The sequence below is a fragment of the Ursus arctos genome, unplaced genomic scaffold, assembly GCF_023065955.2.
Source record: "Ursus arctos isolate Adak ecotype North America unplaced genomic scaffold, UrsArc2.0 scaffold_26, whole genome shotgun sequence".
Classification (NCBI taxonomy): Eukaryota; Metazoa; Chordata; class Mammalia; order Carnivora; family Ursidae; genus Ursus; species Ursus arctos.
The window spans coordinates 500,774-522,485 of NW_026622941.1; the positions used below are offsets into that span (position 1 = coordinate 500,774).

The 21,712-nt window shown below is 49.7% G+C and overlaps 1 protein-coding gene across 1 annotated transcript in view; it reads left to right on the plus strand.

Moving 5' to 3' along the window:
* Nucleotides 1–21,475, plus strand: part of MICAL3 (microtubule associated monooxygenase, calponin and LIM domain containing 3) — a 174,646-nt gene extending 153,171 nt beyond the window's left edge. Inside the window, 5 exon segments of the mRNA XM_057318789.1 lie at nucleotides 777–887; nucleotides 2,143–2,236; nucleotides 17,781–17,880; nucleotides 18,051–18,124; nucleotides 18,222–21,475. Of these exon segments, the coding sequence (XP_057174772.1) occupies nucleotides 777–887; nucleotides 2,143–2,236; nucleotides 17,781–17,880; nucleotides 18,051–18,124; nucleotides 18,222–18,406 (564 nt within the window). The 3' untranslated portion in view covers nucleotides 18,407–21,475.
* Nucleotides 21,476–21,712: the final 237 nt, after the last annotated feature.

Genomic DNA, 21,712 nt, shown 5'->3' on the forward strand with positions numbered 1-21,712 from the left:
CTCAATGCCCACATTTGCGGGTGGAGTTGCTCAGGAGGTCGTGTCCACGGATTTGCCCTGTTGCCTCCCTAGGGCTCCATGGCAGTGGCTGGAACCGCCCTGCCAGACCGCCGCCTCCCTCCTCTCAGTGTCCGACTGCTGCCTCTGTGCAGACCCTGGGGGCAGTCTGGGTTCACCTCCCTGGCTCCCTTCTCCAGTCTGGATCAGTGAGCTTGGGGCTCACTCAGACTTAGAAGCATTCCCATTTTCTCTACTTCGGGTGTTACTTCTTAGAGAGCCTTATAAATATCACTCATCTGAAGGAAGTAGCATTTTATATGAAACAAGAAAATAAAAGGATCCTGATTTTTCTTTTTCCTTTCCCTGTATAGGCATACATTTCTGCAGTGCCCTCCTAGAAGCAGGAGGCTTGGGGGAACTAATTATCATATTTTTACCCCCTGAAAGTCTGAAAAAGAGCAGACATCCTTGCATGGGAAACAGGTGATCTCTGTGATAAAGGAGCGTCTGACCCTTGGTCCTTTTAACTTCCTAACATTCAGTCCCCACTCAGCCTCCTGCCCCTGGGGCAGTATCTCATTTGTAGAGCTTTAGCTGTGCCCTGTAGCAGTCAGGCCTCCAGCAGGGACGAGTGTCAGTGAGGCCTCTGGCCGAGTCGCAGCCTGGGAGTCTGCCCGCCAGGCACTGGGCAGAAGGGCAGCTCCGACCTAGTGGAAGTGCTCTCCCTGCCCAAGCCTGCCGCACCTGGCTAAGGAGATCTCTCTCATTCTCCCCAGCCAAGAACTTACACGGAAGAGGAACTGAACGCGAAACTGACCCGGCGTGTGCAGAAGGCGGCTCGGAGACAGGCCAAGCAAGAGGAACTGAAGCGGCTACACCGAGCCCAGGTAAAATCACTGAAGGGGCCACAGCTCCTGAGAGAGAAAGAGCTTCCTTCTCTCCAACATGCTAGTCCTTGTCTGCAACACGGGAGGGTAAAAGGACAGAGCAGAACAAGACGGGGAGTCCCTGATATCTGAGAGGACAGCCCCAACGTGTCAGGCCACAAGCCTCTGGATCGGTGCAACCGCAGAAGCCTCGTTTTTATGGAATTCTGGGTAGAAAAGGAAGAGCCGGGCTTTGAGTTTCCCACATGCCTTGCTGTGGAGTAATCATTGTAAAGTCAACTAGTTCAGTTGGGAGGACTGTCATCAAGAGGCCATCTGTGACCTGTCAGCCTCTGGTGGGTCTGGGCTTCCCAGGTCAGAGCTGTCCTCCAGGCATCAGCCTCTGTGTTCAGGCCTCACAGATCCTAGACCATTCCAGATTTTCTTTCTGGAACAAAAAAATCATTTCTTTATATAAAGTATTAAAAGATATCTAAATACAATATGTTTTTATAATGAAATTGTGTATATATATAATTGTATTCATATTAGTACACTAATCAAAAACTATAATCAATGAGAAACATTAACGGGAAACCCAAATACCAAGATATTCCTCTGAATATCATGTTTAGCAAGCATCAAAATCCACCAGTCTTTTAGTCCTTTTTTTGAACATTATTCTGTATCCACGTTCTCTGCACTGATTAGATCCCTGGATTTTATTTGGTTTTCTGTGTGACATTTTCCAGGTATATGTCATGGGCTGCTGCTTTGGGGGTTGAATGTCCTTCTGGTATCCATGATTAGTCTCCGTGTAGCACAGAGAAACTTCTCACTATACACTTCCAAACAGATTCTAGCACATTGCTCCATTCTAGATTTTTTTTTTAATCTTCTAGAGGCAGAATTTCTGCAGTGCCCTCCAAGAACCCCTGCTAGTGCTTTAGCAATCTTACCATTGGCAGGGTCTTACTTAGGACGCAGTACTTCAGTCCTTGATGCAGGAGCTGACCTCACTTCCTGCGTCTGAGCTCCCCTGCTGAGGGCTGGACGGGCACCCGCACGCTGTGCGGCTTACTAACAACAGGCCCTGGGGTATTCGACGTGGTTGGTCTCCACACCCCACTCCAGGCTTAATGCCCAGGGACGAAAGCCTTTCCAACTTTCAGACCTAATTTGTTTTTCTCCCTGTTTGTGTTCGCACAGTTTAGCTGTCCTCCTGAGAGCTAGGAGACAGAGAAAGTTGGGTGCTCACACTTCTGTTTTCCCACAGATTATCCAGCGGCAGCTGGAGCAGGTGGAAGAGAAGCAGAGGCAGCTGGAAGAAAGAGGGGTTGCCGTGGAGAAGGCGCTCCGTGGTGAAGCAGGTATTGTCTGGGTCTCCTTTGGGAGGAGGTTTGTTCCTGAAGGAAAGCCCCTGCCCCCACCCCCCCATAGTAGGCTAGTTTTGTGTCACCTCATGTGGAACTCAGCTGCTTTTCCAGCAGGGTTCTCTGGGGCCCTTCATCACCGAGACCGGAGGTTCCTATTAAGCAAAGGAAAAGGGAAGCATCTCTGTTTGGGACTTCCCGAAGGCCTGCACTTGTTCTTCACCCTGTCGGAGGGTTTGCCGTTTATCTGTAGAACGAACTCTCAGTCCACTTCACGTGTTATTGGCAAGCACTGGGCCTCCTCCTCTCTTCTTCCTCCTTTCTCCCTCCCCACCCCCTTCGTTTCCTCTAGAAAAAAATAGCTGGGAATAAGGGACACTGTACCACAAGGAGCCATCACAGAACTGCACGAGCGGGTCCCCCAGCCTGCACCCCACATGCCACCTCCTGTGTTTAGCTTTGTGTGTTCCCTTTCCTGCTCAGACTGCACACAGAATGGGAGGACACATGCCCCAGAGAGCCCTTACCACCTCCTCCAGTGTGAACCCAGGCTCTATGTCTGCCAGAGGCTGGTCACTCGGGGCAGGGTGGACAGGCACAGGGGACGATGGCGAGCCAGCACAAGGTAGATACGGGAATGGCTGTGAGGACCACACGCTCAGTGGCTGCCATGCCCAGGGAAGAGCTGCAGAGTGTCGTGCAGTCACCCCCACTGTTCATCCAAGGAGCCTGCGAGGTGTGTTCAGCACAGTGGGGCACACAGGAAGCAAGGAAGTACCTGAGTCATCCCTGATCCCAGGGGCCAGAAAGAAGCCCTGTTGGTTCTGGACCTTCAAACCACTGGGCCAGCTCCAACTAGAGGCCCAGCTCAGGCATGGAGTGACTGATCTCTGCTCTCAAGAGTCCATGAGTCTCGGTCCAGCCTCTGGATGGAGAAACTTCCGTGTCTTTGTAGAAAGCACAGGCCTCCAGGGTCAACACTCAAGTTGTGAGGCAGGGCATGAAGAAGGGAGGCGACCTAATGTTGCAGTAACCCCTGATGCCTTGTTCTAGCATGGCAGAGGGACAGGGCTGCTACATCTCCTGGCAGGCAGGCTCTCTGTAAACTCATGACGAACCAGTAAAAGGCAGCCAGGAATGGGGCCAGTTGCTGCCGTCAGATCTTGCCGAGCTGAACTCACAGGAAGTGCCTCATGTCAAGATGAATTTGCAGGGTTCTGCAGGCCCCAAGTTCATTTGCGGGGGAGTCAGGATTCAGGCATAGGAGAAGATCTTTCGGGCCCTTCAAGGCCTAGAAATTGCAGCTGAACAGTCGACTCAGTGATGACCTTCAGGTGAAGAGATGGGATGGGGAGAAAGATGAGGATGTGATCTTGGTTTTGTGCCTTACCTGATGCTGGAGTTACTGCTTGAAGTCTGGGCCACCCAACGAGATGCAAAAAGTCAAACCACTGAGCAGCCTGTAAGCCGGAAGCCTGGGACGTGTGACCGCGAGGCAAGCACTGGCCCGTGTCAATGAGTGGAGATTTGGGTTCGCTTCAGAGGGTCTCCAGGCTTCCAAATGAAGCTGTGATGTCCCCCACCATCCTTGTTTTGGCTTCCTGCCCTGCATGCACTTCCTTGGCCCCTCCGTGATGCCTGACCACCCGGAGGGAATTAGCCTAAGCCCGGCAGGGATGTCCTGCCCGGCTGTTATAGGACTCACAGGGTCCTACCCTCGTTGCTTTCTCTTCTTGCAGATGTCAGGAGGGAGCCTTCTTATCCTTCCCCACAGATTACTTCTGCCAAGATGGAAAATGAGTTATAGATCTTCCAACACATAGAATAACTCAATAGGCTTGTGTACCTCCACTTCATTGTTAGCCTAAGTCCTCAAGGCAGACAGTCTGCGCCTCCTCCTCACAGGGTCCTGAGGTTCAGGTGGGCCGCCCCAGGGTTGATGGTTTCTGCAAAGCACTGGTGTACCTGTTGGATGCCATGCAGTTCAAGACTGTGGCATTGCTTCAGTATTTCTAGAACAGGCTGTTATTCAAGCTGCTGACTGCCAAGGAGTCATAGAAACTCACCCTTGAAGATTGGTGTGCGAGATTGCCAAAATTCCCCTTTCTAGTTGTTTAGGTAATTACCTTTCCATAAAAACATACAACCAGGATTTCATCTAAGTCAGTGGTTTTCAGACTTGTTTCTTAGAAGCAAAACCCTTCATAGAAGCCAAATTGTAAGTTTAAGTTTAAATCAAAAAGAACAACTCTAGAATGTTGATAAGCACTAATCTGGAAATACAGGTTAGAGTGGAGAACTGCAAGTGATAATAGGCCTCAGCTTCTAGTCCATCCCTGGGGCCCAGTATAGAGAACATCCTGACACACCGAGGGAGTTGCCAGAAATGGCAACCGTGTTTTAATAGTTCACTCCGAAATCTCAGGATACATGCAGTTTATTTTTTATTTTATTTTATTTTATTTTTGAAGATTTTATTTATTTATTTGACAGAGAGAGAGATAGCCAGAGAGAGAGGGAACCACAAGCAGGGGGAGTGGGAGAGGAAGAAGCAGGCTCCTAGCAGAGGAGCCCGATGTGAGGCTCGATCCCAGAATGCCGGGATCACTCCCTGAGCCCAGGGCAGACGCTAAACGACTGCGCCACCCAGGCGCCCCAGGATACATGCAGTTTAAATTACCTTCATCCCAGAAGCCAAGGGTGGGAGCAGTAGGAATTATTTACGCAGTTGAATCACTACTAAATCTAGCAGCACTTTATGTTCCTTATAAAGAGTAGGTCTCAGAGAAAGTCTCCCAAGCATGCAGTAAACACAAAAGCCAGCTGTGCTGTGATACCAGGGCCTGGATGTGACCTCCTTGAGGACCGCGCGGTGACGGGGGCTGCTCTGACAGGCTGGGTCTCCCTGAGTGATGGCTCCCCAGGGTGCTGTCCTGTGCAGCTCTCCGTGAGCACTCTCCTTGCAAAGCCAGAATTTATATAAATACGTAAGATATCCTCTTCCCTAACACATTTTCAGGGAGTACAGATACTTGCACATGGAGGGCAGAAGACACTGGGTCCTGAGAGCCTCGCAATAGCAAGTTTACCTGACAGCACAGCGGGATGTGTGGATGGTCTTCAGTGGGTTACGGTCGGCGTATCAGACTTCTGAGTGTAGTGTGTCTTGTGTAAGTTCTAAAGGAGTTCAAAATATTTGTGAATCAGGTAGTTGGGAGACCACTGGAATACCACTCAGTGCACCCTAGGGTCTCACAGAACGGTTTGAAAACCGCTGTTCTAGGCAAACTCTTGTAAGCAAAGCTTTATCAAAACACCTTCATCCAAATACAGATTTGTCCTGTTTTTAAAGACAGACTTTGGCAGCTCCATTAGATTTCCCCCATGATGCATTTGGGAATTTCTCAGGATACAGAAGCTCCTACCATAAGAATATATTTCCGAACATGCTCTTTTCCTTTTCTTATTTTAAGCACGTCACTTCTAAGGCTCACCTCTTGTCAGAAGCCCCAGTGGCCCTGTTCCTACTTGGCAGAGATCATCTTTGAGGCTGAACTGTTACCATGGGCTGTCCTTTCTCTTCTGCTTCTGCGTCCCATTCCTCTTGTTCGTCTGGTTGCTCCTGGCTGAGTCCTTAAGGAGATCATCTCAGCTGAGCATGGCAGTTTGGAGTCTTCCGGCCATGAGGGTGCACAGCTGACTGAGCCTGCCATCCTGCCTCGCTTGATGGCTTCCATAGCTCTCGGAGGGATCGGACTGTTAGCCAGGCTGCCCTTCCAGAGAAGAGAGCTGATGTGGACCTGCCATCTTATTGACCTCTCTTTGTCTAAGGCTCATGTATATCTGCACCATAAGGCTTAGGTTCAGAGCCTGCAAGCCTAGGGCAGATGTGATTTCTGGTCTGGAGCAGCTGAGAAGCCCTTTTTGTTTCTGGAACCGTGATGCAAATTTTATCCACTGCATCAGCCTTGAGCAGGAGTTGAAAAACCATTCCAGGATGACATTCTACTTTCTGGTATGGCCTTTCTTAAAGGGGGAACCCTCGTGTGGTACAAAAGATCGGCAGGAGCAGCATGCAGACAGAGAGATCTGGAGGCAAAGGGTAACAAGGAGCGGCTGGCTTCTGTTGTACTCTGCATTTGTTTGTGGTTCTGGGAGGATGAGCACTGCCCGACCAAGCCCAGCCCTCAGCCGTGCCCAGGCTCTGCATCTCAGGGATGGGAAGAATGCAGCCCCCTTGCTGGACAGTGTGGAGCTGAAAGGCAAGGAGTACCTGAGGCCTGCAGGCCTCCAAGAGCCTTAGGGAGGATAGTGAGTCTGCTTTTAAAGAGAAGCCTGGCTGAAGTTGGGGCCTAACCTCAGAAGAAACAGGACTCCTTCATCTCAAACCTATCTAGTAAAAGCGGTTCTACAAGGAGTTTGATAACGCTCAGCAGTGGGGTTCAGGGGAATTCTTGGAGAGCTCTGACGCCTTTAAGCCCACAGATTGGTGGCCTTGCAGAGCTTTTTCAGGATGTTCACATCTTGCCTTCGACCCCTCAGCCTGGGGCTACTAATACTCAGTAATGAAGAGAGTAAGTAGCTCCTGGTCTGCCCTTGAAGTTTTAAAAATCTTAGTGAGATACAGTTGCCTTCCAGCAGGGTCAGGTCTCCCGGCAAAGCCAAGGCCTTCCGTCCTGTCTGAACTGATCAGAGGTTTGAGCCACAATCACATTGTTAATTGGCTATTAACTGTCTCACCTGTGGTTTTTAGGAAGCTCTTCCTTCCACCACCAGGAAGTATGTAGCTGCAGCACGTGTGTGTATGTAATGCACTTCCAGAGAGATGCATGCTTTCCAGCTGTTTCTCCTCACCCTCTTGCTGTATTTCTGTGTTTCTTATGCTTCATGTCATTGATCGCTTTGGGTCTGGGGGCACAAGAGGGTTATCTGATGCAATAACTCTCTCTTCACTGATTCCTTGTTGTAGACTATTGGGGAGAGTCTTATTACAGTGACCTCATCGACTTGCATCTGGGTGGTATGTATAGCGGCGTCTGTTGCTGACACTAACCCTGCTGACCCCCTCTCCCCACCTGCTGTCCCCAGTCCCTGCTCACAAACAACAAGAAGAAATCAACCTGATAACCAAACGGCAAAAGCACAGGCCCTTTTCCAGCTCCTTCTAGAGCAGCATGCTGGACCCTCCACACTGTCCAGAGAAGATTTGAGAGAGCCTCTGCTTCCCCGCGCTCTTTTAATTTTTCATGGTGAAAGTTCGCCTGCCCTTCCCATCGATATCACATCTGCGTCCTGGTCCCTGTAATACCGTTCAGTTGTCTGACAGTAACACACATGCGCACGCACTCACATGCGCTCATTCTCCTCCCTCTCTCTGTCTGCCCCCCTCCGAACGTGACCTCTGCCCTGATCTCATTCTCATTCCACTAGGAATCTCCCCGCCAGTCACACTTAAGAACCAAACATGTAAAGAACTCAGCCTCACCTGTTTTCATTAGGGTGTGTTCATGTTTCCCCTAAAAGATCCAAGTGCATGGCAACAGTGTCAGTTGTGATTTCTGCCCAAATTCACTGAACTTGAGGCTGTGTTGACAGATGCCTATAATAATGTCCCTCCTTCCTTGCTGTGTCATGGAACTTACTTTGCAATTCTTTTCAATGAAGATAGGAAAAGTCTAAGGCAGTGGTTCTCAAAGTGGGGCTCTGGACCAGCAGCATCAGCAGCATTACTTGGGAGCTTTCTAGAAATGCAAATTCCCCAGCCCTATCCCAGATCTTCTGAATCAGAAACTCTGGAGGTGAGGTCTGGTTATCTGTGTTCTAACAAACCTTCCAGATGATTCTCATGCCCTCTAAAGCAGGAGAACCACTACCTTAAAGAAATTCAAGATTTTGATGTCCTGGCTCTACGGAGCTCACCATTTGTGTTAGATTAGAGTAATAATGAATCCACGAGTCTCATTTCTAGACTTTGGGCAGTTTTCTCAAGAGGAGTGCCAAGCAGCTGCTCGTGAGGTTAACCAGGGGAGACTCAGGCTCCTTCTTGGAGTTCCTGCATCCTTGGATGGGCAGTCTGACCTCTTCACCTCCCCTTGTAGGCTCCTTGCCTAGAAGTGGTCTTAAAACAGAAGAACTAGCAAAGATTATTCTCTGTCATTTTTGGCCATAATCCCATCCTTTTAAGAGGCACTTTGTGGCCCATTCATATACAAATAAAGGGCATAATTCTGTGATTCCTACTGTATGACAGTACCATATTCTTAGAGAACCTCGAGCAGTAAGGGAACAGGCTCTTGGCCCCAGGTGGGTTGGGTTGTTGCTCATCTCTGCTCTGTTTTCCGTCCCCAGGGTGCCACAGATTCCCACCCCTCTGCAAGTCCCTTCAGCGGCCAGAGCTTCTGGTTTATTCAGGGACTTCCATACTCATGGCCATTGATGCTGTAAAAGGGCTGATGCTTGTGTTCCAATTAACAAATCCCATTTCCTGTCTAATATCCTCAAATCCTTTCCCATCTCCTTCTAACATGCCCTGGGGTTGGGGGGGGGGGTGTTTATGTCAATCCTAAAGGAATCTCCAATGTGTGAAAGAGATTCTCATTAATTTAAAAGCTCCTGGAAAGAACTGTCAAAACCCATTTCTTCACAGTTATATTCACCTTCCGTCCAGTTCAAGATCCTGTTGCCACACTGATCACCTCATGTGCCTAGTTTTGTTTTCTTCAGCCCCGTGCTTGAGTGATGAAATGTCCTTGGCTGTTCTCAGTTCTCTGTCCTTGGCTCGATAGCTACTAGCCTCTCAGGTTTAGAATTCCAACAAATTTCAGGGAAAAAGGGAATAATAGAAAAAAAGAAACTCCAGGTATCTTCTGTGTTAGAAAATACCCCACCATCAAATACCTTCTAGCCCCTGCTACTTGGTTCTCATCAACTCATCACTTCCTCTTTTGCCAACTCATTATGATTTCAGTGTTAAATTTAGACTTCTCTATGGTTCCATTCACCACATAGACGCTGTTTCTGTCCAGCCGACGAAGCAGGAAAGAATCATCCATTCTGAAGGCAGTAATTTGTACCCCAGGCACAGAGCAAGGGCCCTCTGGCCCTTGTTCCTGCCCAGCTCCAAGAGGAAAACAGATGCCAGAATTAGGTCCCTTTTCAGTTTCTGCTGATGCTTTATTCCCAGAATACTTGGTAATATTCATTATTGGGGGAGGGGGGTTGCCCTTTTGAAATCTGGTGCCTGAATTGTAGAGCCTGATTACTTCTCTACTCTTGCATCCCCAGAAGGCCACAGGGCAACCCTGTTGCTGAGCCCCAACACGGATCTTAGTTCTCAAGTGGGTGAGACAAAGTTCCAAGCAGTGCCCAGGTGTTGAAAATTCCACACCGTGCTCCGAGGAGTCCAGACTCCTGATCCCTGCCCCGCATTCTGCCCAGTAAACTGTATTGCTTTAGTAGGGTCTCTCAGTGGCTCTCAGCTAACTATTTTAAGGCTCCAGACCTATATTAAAAGTCTCTTTTTAGGGCATCTGGGTAGCTCAGTCGGTTAAGTGTCCAGTTCTTGATTTCAGCTCAGCTCATGATCTCAGGGTTGTGAGGTCAAGCCCCACATTGGGCTCCTTGCTGGGCGTAGAGCCTGCTTAAGCTTCCCCTGTTGCCCTCTGCCCTTCCCCACCCTCGCATGCACATGCACAGTCTCTCTTTTCAAAAAGAAAAAAAAAAAGTCTTTTTTTTTTGAGCCACAGAGTATAGAAAATAAAGATCTCTTCTTCACATAGTTCAATCTTGTGATTTCAGAAGACACCATTAGAAGGGCACACAATGAACCCTGGCCCAGAGAGGAACTGTCCCCAGGTGACCTCACTCCCCTTCCCTTTTCTTCCCCGGACACTGAGCACACTCTCCCTAATTGGTCCACCCACCACGTTTTGTTGCACTAGGACAGATAGATGACTGGAAATCTTCAGATAGAAATGGTCTCTCTTCAAAAGAACTTTCAATTAAAAATATATACCTAATTTCTCGTTTTTGAAGATTTCCCCGCCTGATTTGGATGTCTCAAAGGGAAATTGAAAGAACATGAATGGTTTAGAAATGTAACAGAAGGGACTGAAAAGCCCCTTTCCTTGTTGCTGGTGAGTTAGGGTCGAGGCGCACAGAGGCCTAGCCCGGGCCTGCTCACTTCCCTCCCTTCCTCTTCTGTTTGCTTGCCTGCATTTGATGCTGGTACGTTTTTTGTTTGTTTGGTCTGAGCATTATTAGCCTTGCTCTGTTTTTGCTTAGGAACTTTGAAATTCCTAAGATTTCAAATCCAGCATTCTAATGTGTGTGTGTGTGTGTGTGTTTGCACATGTACGTGTTGGATCTCCATTCTTACGTGCTTTTTTTCCTCTTCTTTGGGGGGGGGGGGGCTTCATTTATTCCCCAATCTAGAGATTCATTCTACACTGAGTTTTTATAACACAAGGCACATCTTAGCCCTGTCTGTGTTTGTAGACTGGTCCTTCTAGACCAGAAACCTTCCGCCCTCTCACGATGCCTGCTTACCACTCACCAGCATTGCAAACCAGCCAACTCGATTCCCGCTGGGTTTGGGACTGGGCGCCTCAGCCCTGCAGTGCAAAGGCTGCCTCAAGTCAGGAGCATGGCATTGATACTGAGGAGTCAGAACAGGCAGCAGAACATCTGGTCAGTCTTCCCTTGCTTCAGGCTACGTAACCTGAACTACACAGAAAAGAAAATCAATGAAAGTCTCATTCCTTACACCTGAATCACCAAGAAATTCTCCAGTCCTGGGCTTGTGGCTTTCTGTGAGTTTAATCTGGTAGATTGAGCTTGGACATGAAAGGTAGTGCCCCTGATGTTCCTTACGAAAGGTTAAACCACATTCTGCTAGTATCTGTAAGAATGAACTGTATAAAAAGTGACTGCTGCAGTACTGGGTCAGCTGTCAGCAAACAGAGTGGCGTTACTGCCAAAAACAGAGTGAGAAACGAGAGCCCCTGCCCAGGCCAGCCCGCAGAGACGGGCCCAGAGCTACTGTGGCAGGAAAACGGAACCACGAACTATGACTGAGACATAAGCGTTCCTGTGTCCTGCCCACGACACCTTGGAACCTCTTGTTCAGAGGCCAAAAGGAAGTGAAAAAGAACCTCTTCCTTTATGTGGGATTTTCCAAAAAAGGTGGCTGGAAAGGAAGTAATCTAACCCAGGGCTACTTTATGGATTTTTATACATGAAACAAGCTACAGTGTATCAAAACGGAAGGTGTTGGGATGGAGGAGCAATTTTGAGCCTATAAAAGGGTGATATTTCTATGATGTTTGTGAGCTGATTATTTGGAATTCTGCCTTTTCCTGTGAAAATGCAGTTACAGGTGGTAGCTCAGCTTATAAAAAGCCCACTTTCCTCATAATGTCTCTAGTGCACAGTACCAGGCTATGACATTCTGAGCATACCCATGGTTCCGTGGGGAAGTGCAGCATTCCAGGTTGGTACTTCTGGAATCTAGAGTTCTCCCTAGCCCATCTGTCTAGACCCTGCCCTTGGTCAACCAGGCACTGTCAGTAGAGACTGAAGCTTTAAGCCTGAGGCGAGGGCTCCTTTGTCCAACGACAGGAACTGGGAGCCTGTGTAGTGGGAAGAGAGCAGTACCTGGGAGGAGGCAGATGCCCACAGCTGTTTCTCAGCTCCAGACCAGACCTGAACATCCCTTTTATTTTGTCCAGGAATCCTTGAGACTGGCCTACAAACTTGCTCCCAGACCAGGCCTGGGCCACGTGAGAGGCAGGGCCTAGAGTGAGGTGTCCAGGCAGGTCAGAGCCAAGTGATAGTGTGGGGAACACCCCCAACCTAGGATTCAGGTCCTTGCTTCACCCTGTGCCCAGCAAGGTCACTTATCGTCTCTGCAGAATAATGGATGGAAGGGCTAATGCTGCCACCTTCCCAGGCCTGGCCTTCTGAGTAGGGTCTACATGTGACTCCTCTTCTGTCTGCTTCAAGGAGCTACCATTCATTAGATTTGCCTCGAGCCTTTGTGGGCCCTCTCAAGGGGGCAGACAAACTCTTAGTTCAGAATGAGAGAGGAAGATGTGGGCTTTAGTCAGGCCGTGCCACATTTAACCGCTTGGAGCCTCAGATCCCTCATTTGAAAACAGAGCTGGTACACCTGGCCAGGTAGCCATCCAGGAGCAGGGTAAGGCTCAGATGAAATAATACCTGTGAGAATGTTTTGAAATGAAAGCACGATTCATGCTTATTACGTGCAGCACATTGAATCTGATGTTGTGCTGCTTTTCGAAATTCAGTGACCCATCTCAGCTGCCCCCACGTCAAGGGGGCCAACGGCGGTCACATTGCAAAAGGAAGCGCCGTGGCAGAGGAAGACGTTCAATTTGCTGCCAAGGTGGAAGGCGGGGCAGGTGAGCTTGCAGCGTCTTGAAGGCAGACGGAGCAGTCCAGGGTGAGAGAGTAGGCCTGCTGGTGAGAAGCCTCCAACCGGGACCAAATTCTGGGTTTGCTCAGACGTAGGCTGACTGAAGTCCAGGGGACACAGGAATAGTTGGATAAGTGACCACTGTGGTGCCCGTTGCAAAGACACAGAAACCTATCACCCTAGCATTTTAAAATAATCATAATAAAAGTTTTAAAGACTTGTATTTGCCATAAGCTTGACGACATCTTTGCTCTTAGAACTAGTGGACCAAATCATCTATTTCTCACATCTCCAAAAAAGGCAAAGAAATTACACTCGAAATCAGCAGCTTTCTGCTTCCCTTACATGCTCATTGCAGATTCAATTCCGGGTGGAACTCCCCTCGCTTAACTGATTTTTTTCCCCTTGATTTCTTATTTTTAAAACAATATTAATTGGGTGTTTTTTCTGATTATAAAAGTAGTATACATTACTACTTAGATTCTGAAGGAAAGTCTGGAGAAGAGAGTCATAACCAGGTGTCCTGTTTGCTCAGCCCAGCTCCGCTCAGAGGAGTGGCCCAGTCTCATTCTGCCTCTGTCTATTACTATGACAATGCCTTCTCTCTCTCTCTTTTTTTTTACACTTTTTTTTAACACTTGCTTTCCCTGATGTCCCCTTTACTAATTTCATTTTCTAATTTCTGTTCTGACTATCCTGCTATCTCGTATTGTCTTCTGTATTGGAAACGGTGTATGAGGATGTGGTCTACATAAAAGGAACTAAAAGTTGTATTTTGTGATATCCAGAAAGTAGAAACACATTTCTAAACATACGTGCACGTACATGGGCTCAGCTGTATTGGTTGTGTGTCATGTCACTGTCCCTTGCTAATGACTGTGGACTCCGTTGCACTCCGCGCCAGACTGTTACACGTAATGTCAGTGCCAGGAAGCAGCAGAGGTTGTTTGTCGACATTGTTTTATTTATCCAGGTATTCTGAGCACCAACATAGAGTCTACACTTTGAAACAAAGAAGGTTGAATGTGGATCAGCTCTAAGCAGAGAAAGGAACCCTTCTCCCCTCCCCCAGCGCATCAGCTGATCACAGTCATGTCTGTTTAGAACCCTGGATGTAATCAGCATTGCACACACACGTGCACACCCACAAACAAGCCTCTGGCTTTCGGTTTTAAGTTTTACCCGATACCAGATTCACTGTGCACAAAGCACTATGATGAACACCAAAGGGTTAAAAAGAAGGGAAAATGTGGCACTTGCAAAGCAGAAGGGCCCCTCAACCAATAACTTGTGTATTGGGCCTTCCTGTTGACTAAAACAGAGCTATTTCTTAAACCCTGTTCCAATCCTAAAACTGCCCCTGCTCCCTACAGTCCTGAGGCCATTTCTCTGAGCCTGTGTCTCCTGTGTGTGCCCCAGTGGTTCTGTGATGGTCCCTTGCTGGGCTCCTTTCCCTCTCCCTGAGTAACTATCAGGTCTCCCTAAGTCTTAGACATGTCTCTCTGCGCCCTGTCTTCTCTCAGTTGCCCCGTCCATGACTCTAACCAGCATTGTTACTGTGAGTTTTCGATATGTCCTGTCAGCTCACCCCTTTTGGTCTTCCAGTCCAAAGTGTGACAGCCTTCCCCGAGCTGTGCCGTTGGAGCCCTCTCTGGAGATGGAAGGGCAGAAGAAAAGAGGGTGGTTGGCTCTCCCTGGTACATGGGGGGGTCTATGATTTGGACTGGGGGAAGTCGTTTCTGTGTGGATATGTTTCCCTCAGTTTGTCCTGGCTCAGAATTCAGAGCACTGTAGAGCCGGCCCTGGAAACCCATCCCCAGACGAGGCACTGCCTCCGTATGCTGCGAGCTGCTTTCTGTGGGCCTGGTAGTCCGGTGGTCGCAGACCCCTCCTCACCCCTTAGACTTATCCAAGGCTAGTTGTACGTGAGCGCATGCGTCTGTGGTGACAGCTTAGGCTATTTCACACGGGTTTGGTTGGCGACCTGAAGCTATCACCTGCAAACCTAGGAGCAGTTCTGGGCACATACTTAATAATGGACTGTTCCACAGAGGTAGACCAGTCCCAGGGGCTTTGGGCATTTTTGAGGAGGAAACGCAAAACCCAAAGGCCCCCATATGATGATATGCAAATGTCACCACCCTCGCAGTAAGGAACAGAGGAAGAAGGAGCAGCCCGCTCGCCCCCAAAGCCGCCTGCCATCACCAGGGAACATGTGCGTCCCTTTTCTGAGCCGCACGCCCAGTGCCTGGGTCTGCTCTTGTTCAGTTTCCGTGCTGAAAAAAGGACTTAATTCATTTGTAGACTTTGTTTCCCTTGTTTCTGCTTTTCCATTTCTTGTATTTTTTCTTTTCCTCCTGTTGTTCCTTTCTCACTTCTTATGCTTTTTGTCCTCTGCGTGTTTTTTATTTCACCTTCTCCCTGTCCCACTCCACTTCCAAACTCCTCTTCCTCCTCCTTTTCCTCCTCTTCCTTTTTGTCTTTCTTCGACTCCTCCTCCTCCTTTTCCTTGTTTGGTCCTTTTTGAAGTTGAGCCCAGTGGCGGGACTCCACGGCGTAGACCTCTCTCCTTCTGCCCTTGCTGTGTCCAGGAAGGTAACGTAACTCCCCCAACCTCATCCCCACTGCCTCTCAGGGGTCATAGCAACACTAGTCAAACAGGGACCCAAAACCAAGCTATTTCTCTCTTTTTCTCTGACACTCAATAGCCTTGTTACAAAATTCCATGAGTATGTGGCGGTTTCTTACAAGGTACAGTATCCCTTTGACTGTCTCGGGGAGGACTGGGTACAGAGGGAAACCAGAGAGCCTCCAGGTACAGGCCTTTCAGGCTACAGCTGAGCATCCCATGACATTGTCCACCTTTCATGGTGGGACTTCTCAGACTCAAATCGAGCAGATAGAGGGGACACACAGGTGAGGAACCTCCTACCTGTGGCAGAGATTTGTATTGGTGGAGTCGAGGAATACTGTCCTTACAAAGACTGGTCTACACAAATGCCCCCAAGTTCTTTTCAAAAAAAAAAAAAAACACTAAATGCAAACTTCTCTACCCTGTGTCTTGCTGAGTGTGTGTGTGTGTGTGTGTATTTTTTTTTTTTCAGTTTTTCTGATTTGAAGTCCGTTGTGGTGATAAGATTGTTGTTGAAAAGGCATGTGGGAAGGGGAAAGGGGAGTGTGGTCATGACTAACCCTTGCTAACCTCTTAACTCTGCTCTTCATGGCGCTCACATTTGACTTTCACCCACCCCGCCATATACCTTTGCTCATCGGCTGTGAACCGTCTCTACCATAGCTCATGAGCACTGTTCAGATGTCTCCCAGTGGAACTTTTGTCCTTGCTCGTGGGGAGGCGGGAAGGAGGGAGAGACTTCCCAGTGCATTCCCAGCTTGCCGCGCTGGACAGCTTGCATGCCTCAGGGCTCCATCTTCCATGCCATGTGGGCACACTGTGCAGAGACGCTCAGAAAGGAATGCATGGAACTGAGCTGTGCGCTGCTCTGAAAGCCAAAGGACCAAGTCTATCGGGTCGGGTAAGGAGAGCTTACGTCCCCAGACACTCCAGCACGCCGCAGAGGCAGGTTCAGCTGGTCAGGAGGGAGTTTCTGTCTTGCAGAGTAGGACTCAGGGACAGGCCTCCACCTTGGGAGCACAGCTGCACGTGCACCCAGGCACTGTGCATACACTAACCTCCGCTTCTGTGAGTGCTATTCATTTCTGCCTCTCCAGAGTGTGGCCCCCGTTGAAAGACTAACTGGCTTGGGCCTCCTGCGTGTCAAGCAAACAACACAGCAGAAATAGAGTTGTCTTTGAAAAGCGTGCAAGGAAGCCAGGTGGGAAGAATGTAGGAAAAGTGAGTAAGGAGCTTGATAGAGGAGCGTTGGCCCACCTGAGGGTATATTCCATATTTTTCTGGGTCTGGTCTTCACCAGCATAGGACGTCCAGCCAAGTGAGTCATAAAATGGAAGGCACTTTAAAAGATCTCCCAGTCCAATGCCTCTTAACCTGGGGCCCACGGGTGAACTTCAGGGAGCCCACAAACACCCTGAAGTTCTATATAAAATTATTGGACATGTAGACATGTAGTTTTCTAGGAAGAGAGTCCCTAGATTTCCTGAGATTCTCGGAATGGTTTGGAATCCAAAAATATTGAAGACCACTGATAGAGTCTGTCTTTTTCTTTAGGCAGGACCACACTATTGCCATGAGCTTCTTTGTGCTCCAGGGAAAAGGAGTTTCTTCTCTCCTTGCGTGGTTTGATTCATTGGAAAGTTCTTCCTTCTGTTCTCCTGCCTCAGTTAAGCCCAGCAGGGTCAGGCTGCCCCTGATGGAGATTCAGTTATCAGCCTTGTGTTAGTACAGAGCACCAGCCCCAGAAACTGCTGCTGGGGGTGGGTCAGAGCAAAGGGCACTGCCTTATTTAATAGTGTCCAGGGTCTGCTGGTGTTCTCTCTGCCCTTGGTGAGAAGCCTAACAGCTATCCTGCGAGGTACTGCATGAACCATGCGGGATTACTTGGGAGAGTGTTTGTCAGGAAGCCTCATAAGGCCACAATTTGGGAAAAGCCATCTCCCTGAGCGAGAGCTAAAGAAATGGGGAGGCATCAGTACCAGTGGTCCAGACAGGGGCAGTAGCCCAGGAAAGAGCTGGGTCAGTGAGGGTAACTTCAAAGGAGGGGTAAGTGCAGTTTATAAGTTTGCATTTGCCTGGTTCACGAGACTGGTTTTCTTAAAGCAGACCTAGTACCTAGCAAGTACCAAACAGATATGAAATGAGCGGAAAAAAAAGAAAAAAGGAGGGCAAAGCACTTCAGACCTACCAAGAGCAAACCGTTGAACAGGAGGGGTCCAAACAGGCTGTGACCAGGTTCCTGAGGGGGTGCGGACTGGGCCAGGGAAGGGCAGGTGGAGAGCACAGACTCTGTTAGGCTCTGGGGCATGGTGCCCCCCTTCAATGGCTGTAGGCAAACTTTGGACCTGGCTTGGGAGTGTTCCGGCAGCATCCTGCTCGGCTCTCTTTGCACATTTGCCCCTGTGTGATGACTCCTGCTGGCCGGGGTAGACAGCAGACACTTGCTGTGCCTGACGCACCTTCTCTCTTGGCAGGCATGGGCAAGAAAGATGACCCCAAGCTGATGCAGGAGTGGTTCAAGTTGGTTCAAGAGAAAAATGCCATGGTGCGCTACGAGTCGGAGCTGATGATTTTGTGAGTGTCCTTTGGTTGGGGACCCAGCAGGCGGGGGGAGGGGGGGCTGCGTCAGCTCCGTACCTGTCACAGCAGGAGCACAGCTGCTTCCTAATTTAGTGGATGAGGAAATACGGTCCCTAAGTCACCGTGCTTGTCTCCCTCTCTCCTCCCCCTGCCCCTAATCCCAGTGCCCGGGAGCTGGAACTGGAAGACCGGCAGAGCCGACTACAGCAGGAACTTCGGGAGCGGATGGCGGTGGAAGGTAAGGGGGGACCAGGACTGGAGGGCACCTGGGAAAGCTGGGCATGGGCCTGCTGCCTCCTGGCCTTATAGACCTAATGTCTTCGGCTACTGCCCAGATCACCTGAAAACTGAAGAGGAGTTGTCAGAGGAGAAGAAGATCTTGAATGAGATGCTGGAGGTGGTGGAGCAGAGAGATGCCCTTGTGGCCCTGCTCGAGGAGCAGCGACTCCGGGAAAAAGAAGAGGACAAGGACCTGGAGGCCGTCATGCTGTCCAAGGGCTTCAGCCTGAACTGGTCCTGAGCTCTACCTGTGCTCTGGCTGGCTGGTCTGTGGCATCCGCCTGACCCAGGCTGGGTTCTCCCAAACCACCCGGATGAAAGATCTCAGAAGGCCTGGCACCTCCTGGGAGTTTACACGCAAATGTCTATGTGCCTCTTGAAAAGTGGGTCAAGTGTCTGTGCTCTGGGGTAACCCCAGGTGAAGATGATTATCTGAGGTGGCTCAGACTCCTTGGAAGAGGCCCACCCTGACTTCCTGCTCTAGAGAGAGAGGAATACGGAGCATTTGACATGTGATGTGGGAAAAAAGAAAACCCGCTCGCTCCCTGAGGACACACGGTGGCTGGTGCTCCTCCTTCCACAAGAGGAGACAAGAGAAGGAAGCTGCTCCCTCTCCATCAAACCACAGCCACCAGAGTGCACCTCCACGGAGTGGAAGGGCCAGCGATCTTCTTCATGCTTCCTGAAGCACCACCAAAGAAATGAAGAAGACACCCCGGGGGGCATGATGTGAATCAAGCCCTGGGAGGGGGGGCAGTGGCCAGCAGGTCAGCGCCTACCCAGCATCGCAGGGGAAGCTGGAGATGGGCTGGCTCCCAAATTCATGATGCAAGTAAGGAGGACCCAGGAGGGGTCTGCTCCCCGGCCCCCTGCACCACACACTGGACCCTCGTGGCCAAGTGCCCCATGCGTCTCTCTGGCTGTGGCCTGAGGCCTATGGATTGCTGCATTCTGCTTTGACTTCACAACAATTTTGACACTGGAAAATACTGACTCTGGGGGACAGGAGGAGGCCTACCTTTCTAGCCCCCAGTTGACAGACAGGCGTTGTTACTGTCTGGCGCTTCACGTCTTTGGGTGGGAGATTATCTTTTTCCCTGACGTTTTTCCTGTGTTTGCACATTGAGATGAAGCTGTCAGCCTAGCAAGACGCTCAGCCGCTTCGGACCCTTTTTGTCAATTAACTTATTTTTTTAATACTTGAAAAGAAGTAACTTCATTTTTATACCTTTACTAGAGACACTGATCACTTGGCACCTGGTGTAGGAGTGATGGGGGTGTCTGCCGCGTCCTCCTACACGGTCCCGTCCTGAACTGACTGCACCCTGTTCTAGCCATCTATTTATTAGCCTTCTACAGGGTGTTGCTGACGCAGTTGGCATCAGGGAGCAATTGAGACCCCTGCATGGGTTCTTGGTCCTGGCTCTCCTGTCCCCTCCTGTACTTTGAGTCCGGCCCCGCCTCCTCCACCTGGCCCGCCCTCACTGTGGTACCAAACTTTGTGTCTGCACCATTCATTTGTCAAGGGTACATTTCAGCACTGTTTGCGGCCAGGCCAAAGGGCACAGATGCCACTCACCTCTCCCTGTTGAACCCTGGCTCTGCAGAACCCGTTTTTTTCCTCCATTTTGGTGCCAGGGTTTCACCTCCCCACAGCACGTTTATTATTAAAGGTAAGCCCTTTTCCAGGCTGGCACTGTATGGACCTTGTAATCCATCTGGCTGATGAGAATTCCCTCGGCCCAGCCTCAGATCCAACCAGATAGAGATGCAAGTATTGGAATTTAGGTTGGTCTCTCACAGTTAACTCCACCCTGAACCTCCTCTGCACCCCAATCTTCACGGGAAGGCAAGGGATAATGAGCACCACGTAACTGGCTCCTTGAGCCAAACTGCTCATTTCTCATAATTCAACCAGAGACTGGCAATGTAAGCTCACAGAACCACGGTCTGAGAAAATTTGGTGGGGCATCCACAGAATTGACAAAAAGAGGGAGGCTGCCTGTCCGTGCTGGGCCAATCCGGAAGGGTCCTCCGGCAGACTTCTGGTGGAGAGGGGCCAGTGTAGGGTGAACAGAGGCCTGGCAGCTCTTCAGGGCAGCCTAGATCAGGTGTCCGTGCTGACCTTGAGATTTCCATGGGGAGCCCCACCATGCCTCAACTTGAACCTTCATTCCTAGTACAAAGGAACAGAGAACCTGTCTTACTCTTCACCTTGTCCGAAAGCTGTCATCTCTCCCCTGTGGAAACGCAGGGGGTGTGCTGCTAGCAGCCGTCGCAGCTCTGACTCCTTCACTTCCTGTTTTCTGACGAGGCAGAGTGTCCTTGTTTCTTCTCTTTCTTAAAAAGGCGAGAGGAGGGTGTTCTGGATTCTCTCTTTAAACCTCAACCTTGAGTAAAATTGGACTTGAGACAGGACCTTCCTTGCTGTGTGGCCTTGTCCCTAACCCTCTTCGCCTCTCGAATGCTGCCATAACTAGCCCAGCACCAGGAGCACCGCCTCCATCCCTCATTGCTCCTGCGGACCCCAGAACAAGGCAGTGCTGGCACCGTGGCGGGTCCGGGACGCGACCAAAGCAATAGGCTGTAAGTAGCCCTAACGTAGCTGGAGCACCACACGGGACCGTGTGCCCTTGCTGCTGGCTGGGCAGCACCTGGTCGTCCTTCAGAAGCACACACTGCGGCCTGTGGTTGCTAGAAAGGGGACTGAAGACTTTGTAGAGAAGCTTCCAGAATCTGCAAGCCTCCAAGATGTGCCCCAGTTCTCCACTCCCGACGGTATTACGACTTCAACTCTAGTAGGGCACCTTTCTTTTAAAGCTCCCATTTTATAACCACTAGTTTGCAATTTATTTTAATACCCTGGTGACATGCTGCATGAAATGTTTTCCAACTCTGGAAATGCATGCAGCTCCAGGCAACTGTTCTTCCCGAGATTTAAGTCCCCTTGAAGGCAGGGGACACAGGGAATGAAATGCCAGTGCTTGAGTGTGTACAAGGCCAATACAGTGGGCGCCCAGTTCCACAACACCAGAGGGAAGGTGGCAGGCACCTCCACTCCTGAGTCTGAGGGACTCCACGTGGGGTTCTAACCCTGCTCGAGTAATATCACTGGGCCTTTGCCCCCAGAAACCATCCTCCAGATGCTTTTGACCAGCAATGATAGACGATTCTTTATCCTTCCAAAAGAGAAGAAATTTTTCAGTGGGGCAGGAGATAGAGTTCAAAGAAAAAAATGTGAAAGGTGGTAATATCTGAGCTGCAAAGGGGAATGGGCCATTTTATGCGCAATAAAAGTTTTTCAAAGAAATACAGAGTGTATTTCTTAAGTCATTTTAGCAGACTTGGCAACGAGCCAGGATGCATTTTCACACCCCACCACCCGCCTTCTTCAGGTAGACGGTGTCCACACAAGTCATTTAGATGTCTGGCATGTGCGTGCGTGTGTGCACACGCTTGTTTAAAGAACACAACTTCATATTATCCTGGCTCAGCCATCAACTGCTATCATTTGAGAAAATGCCTAAAACAACTTCGTGTGGTTTCT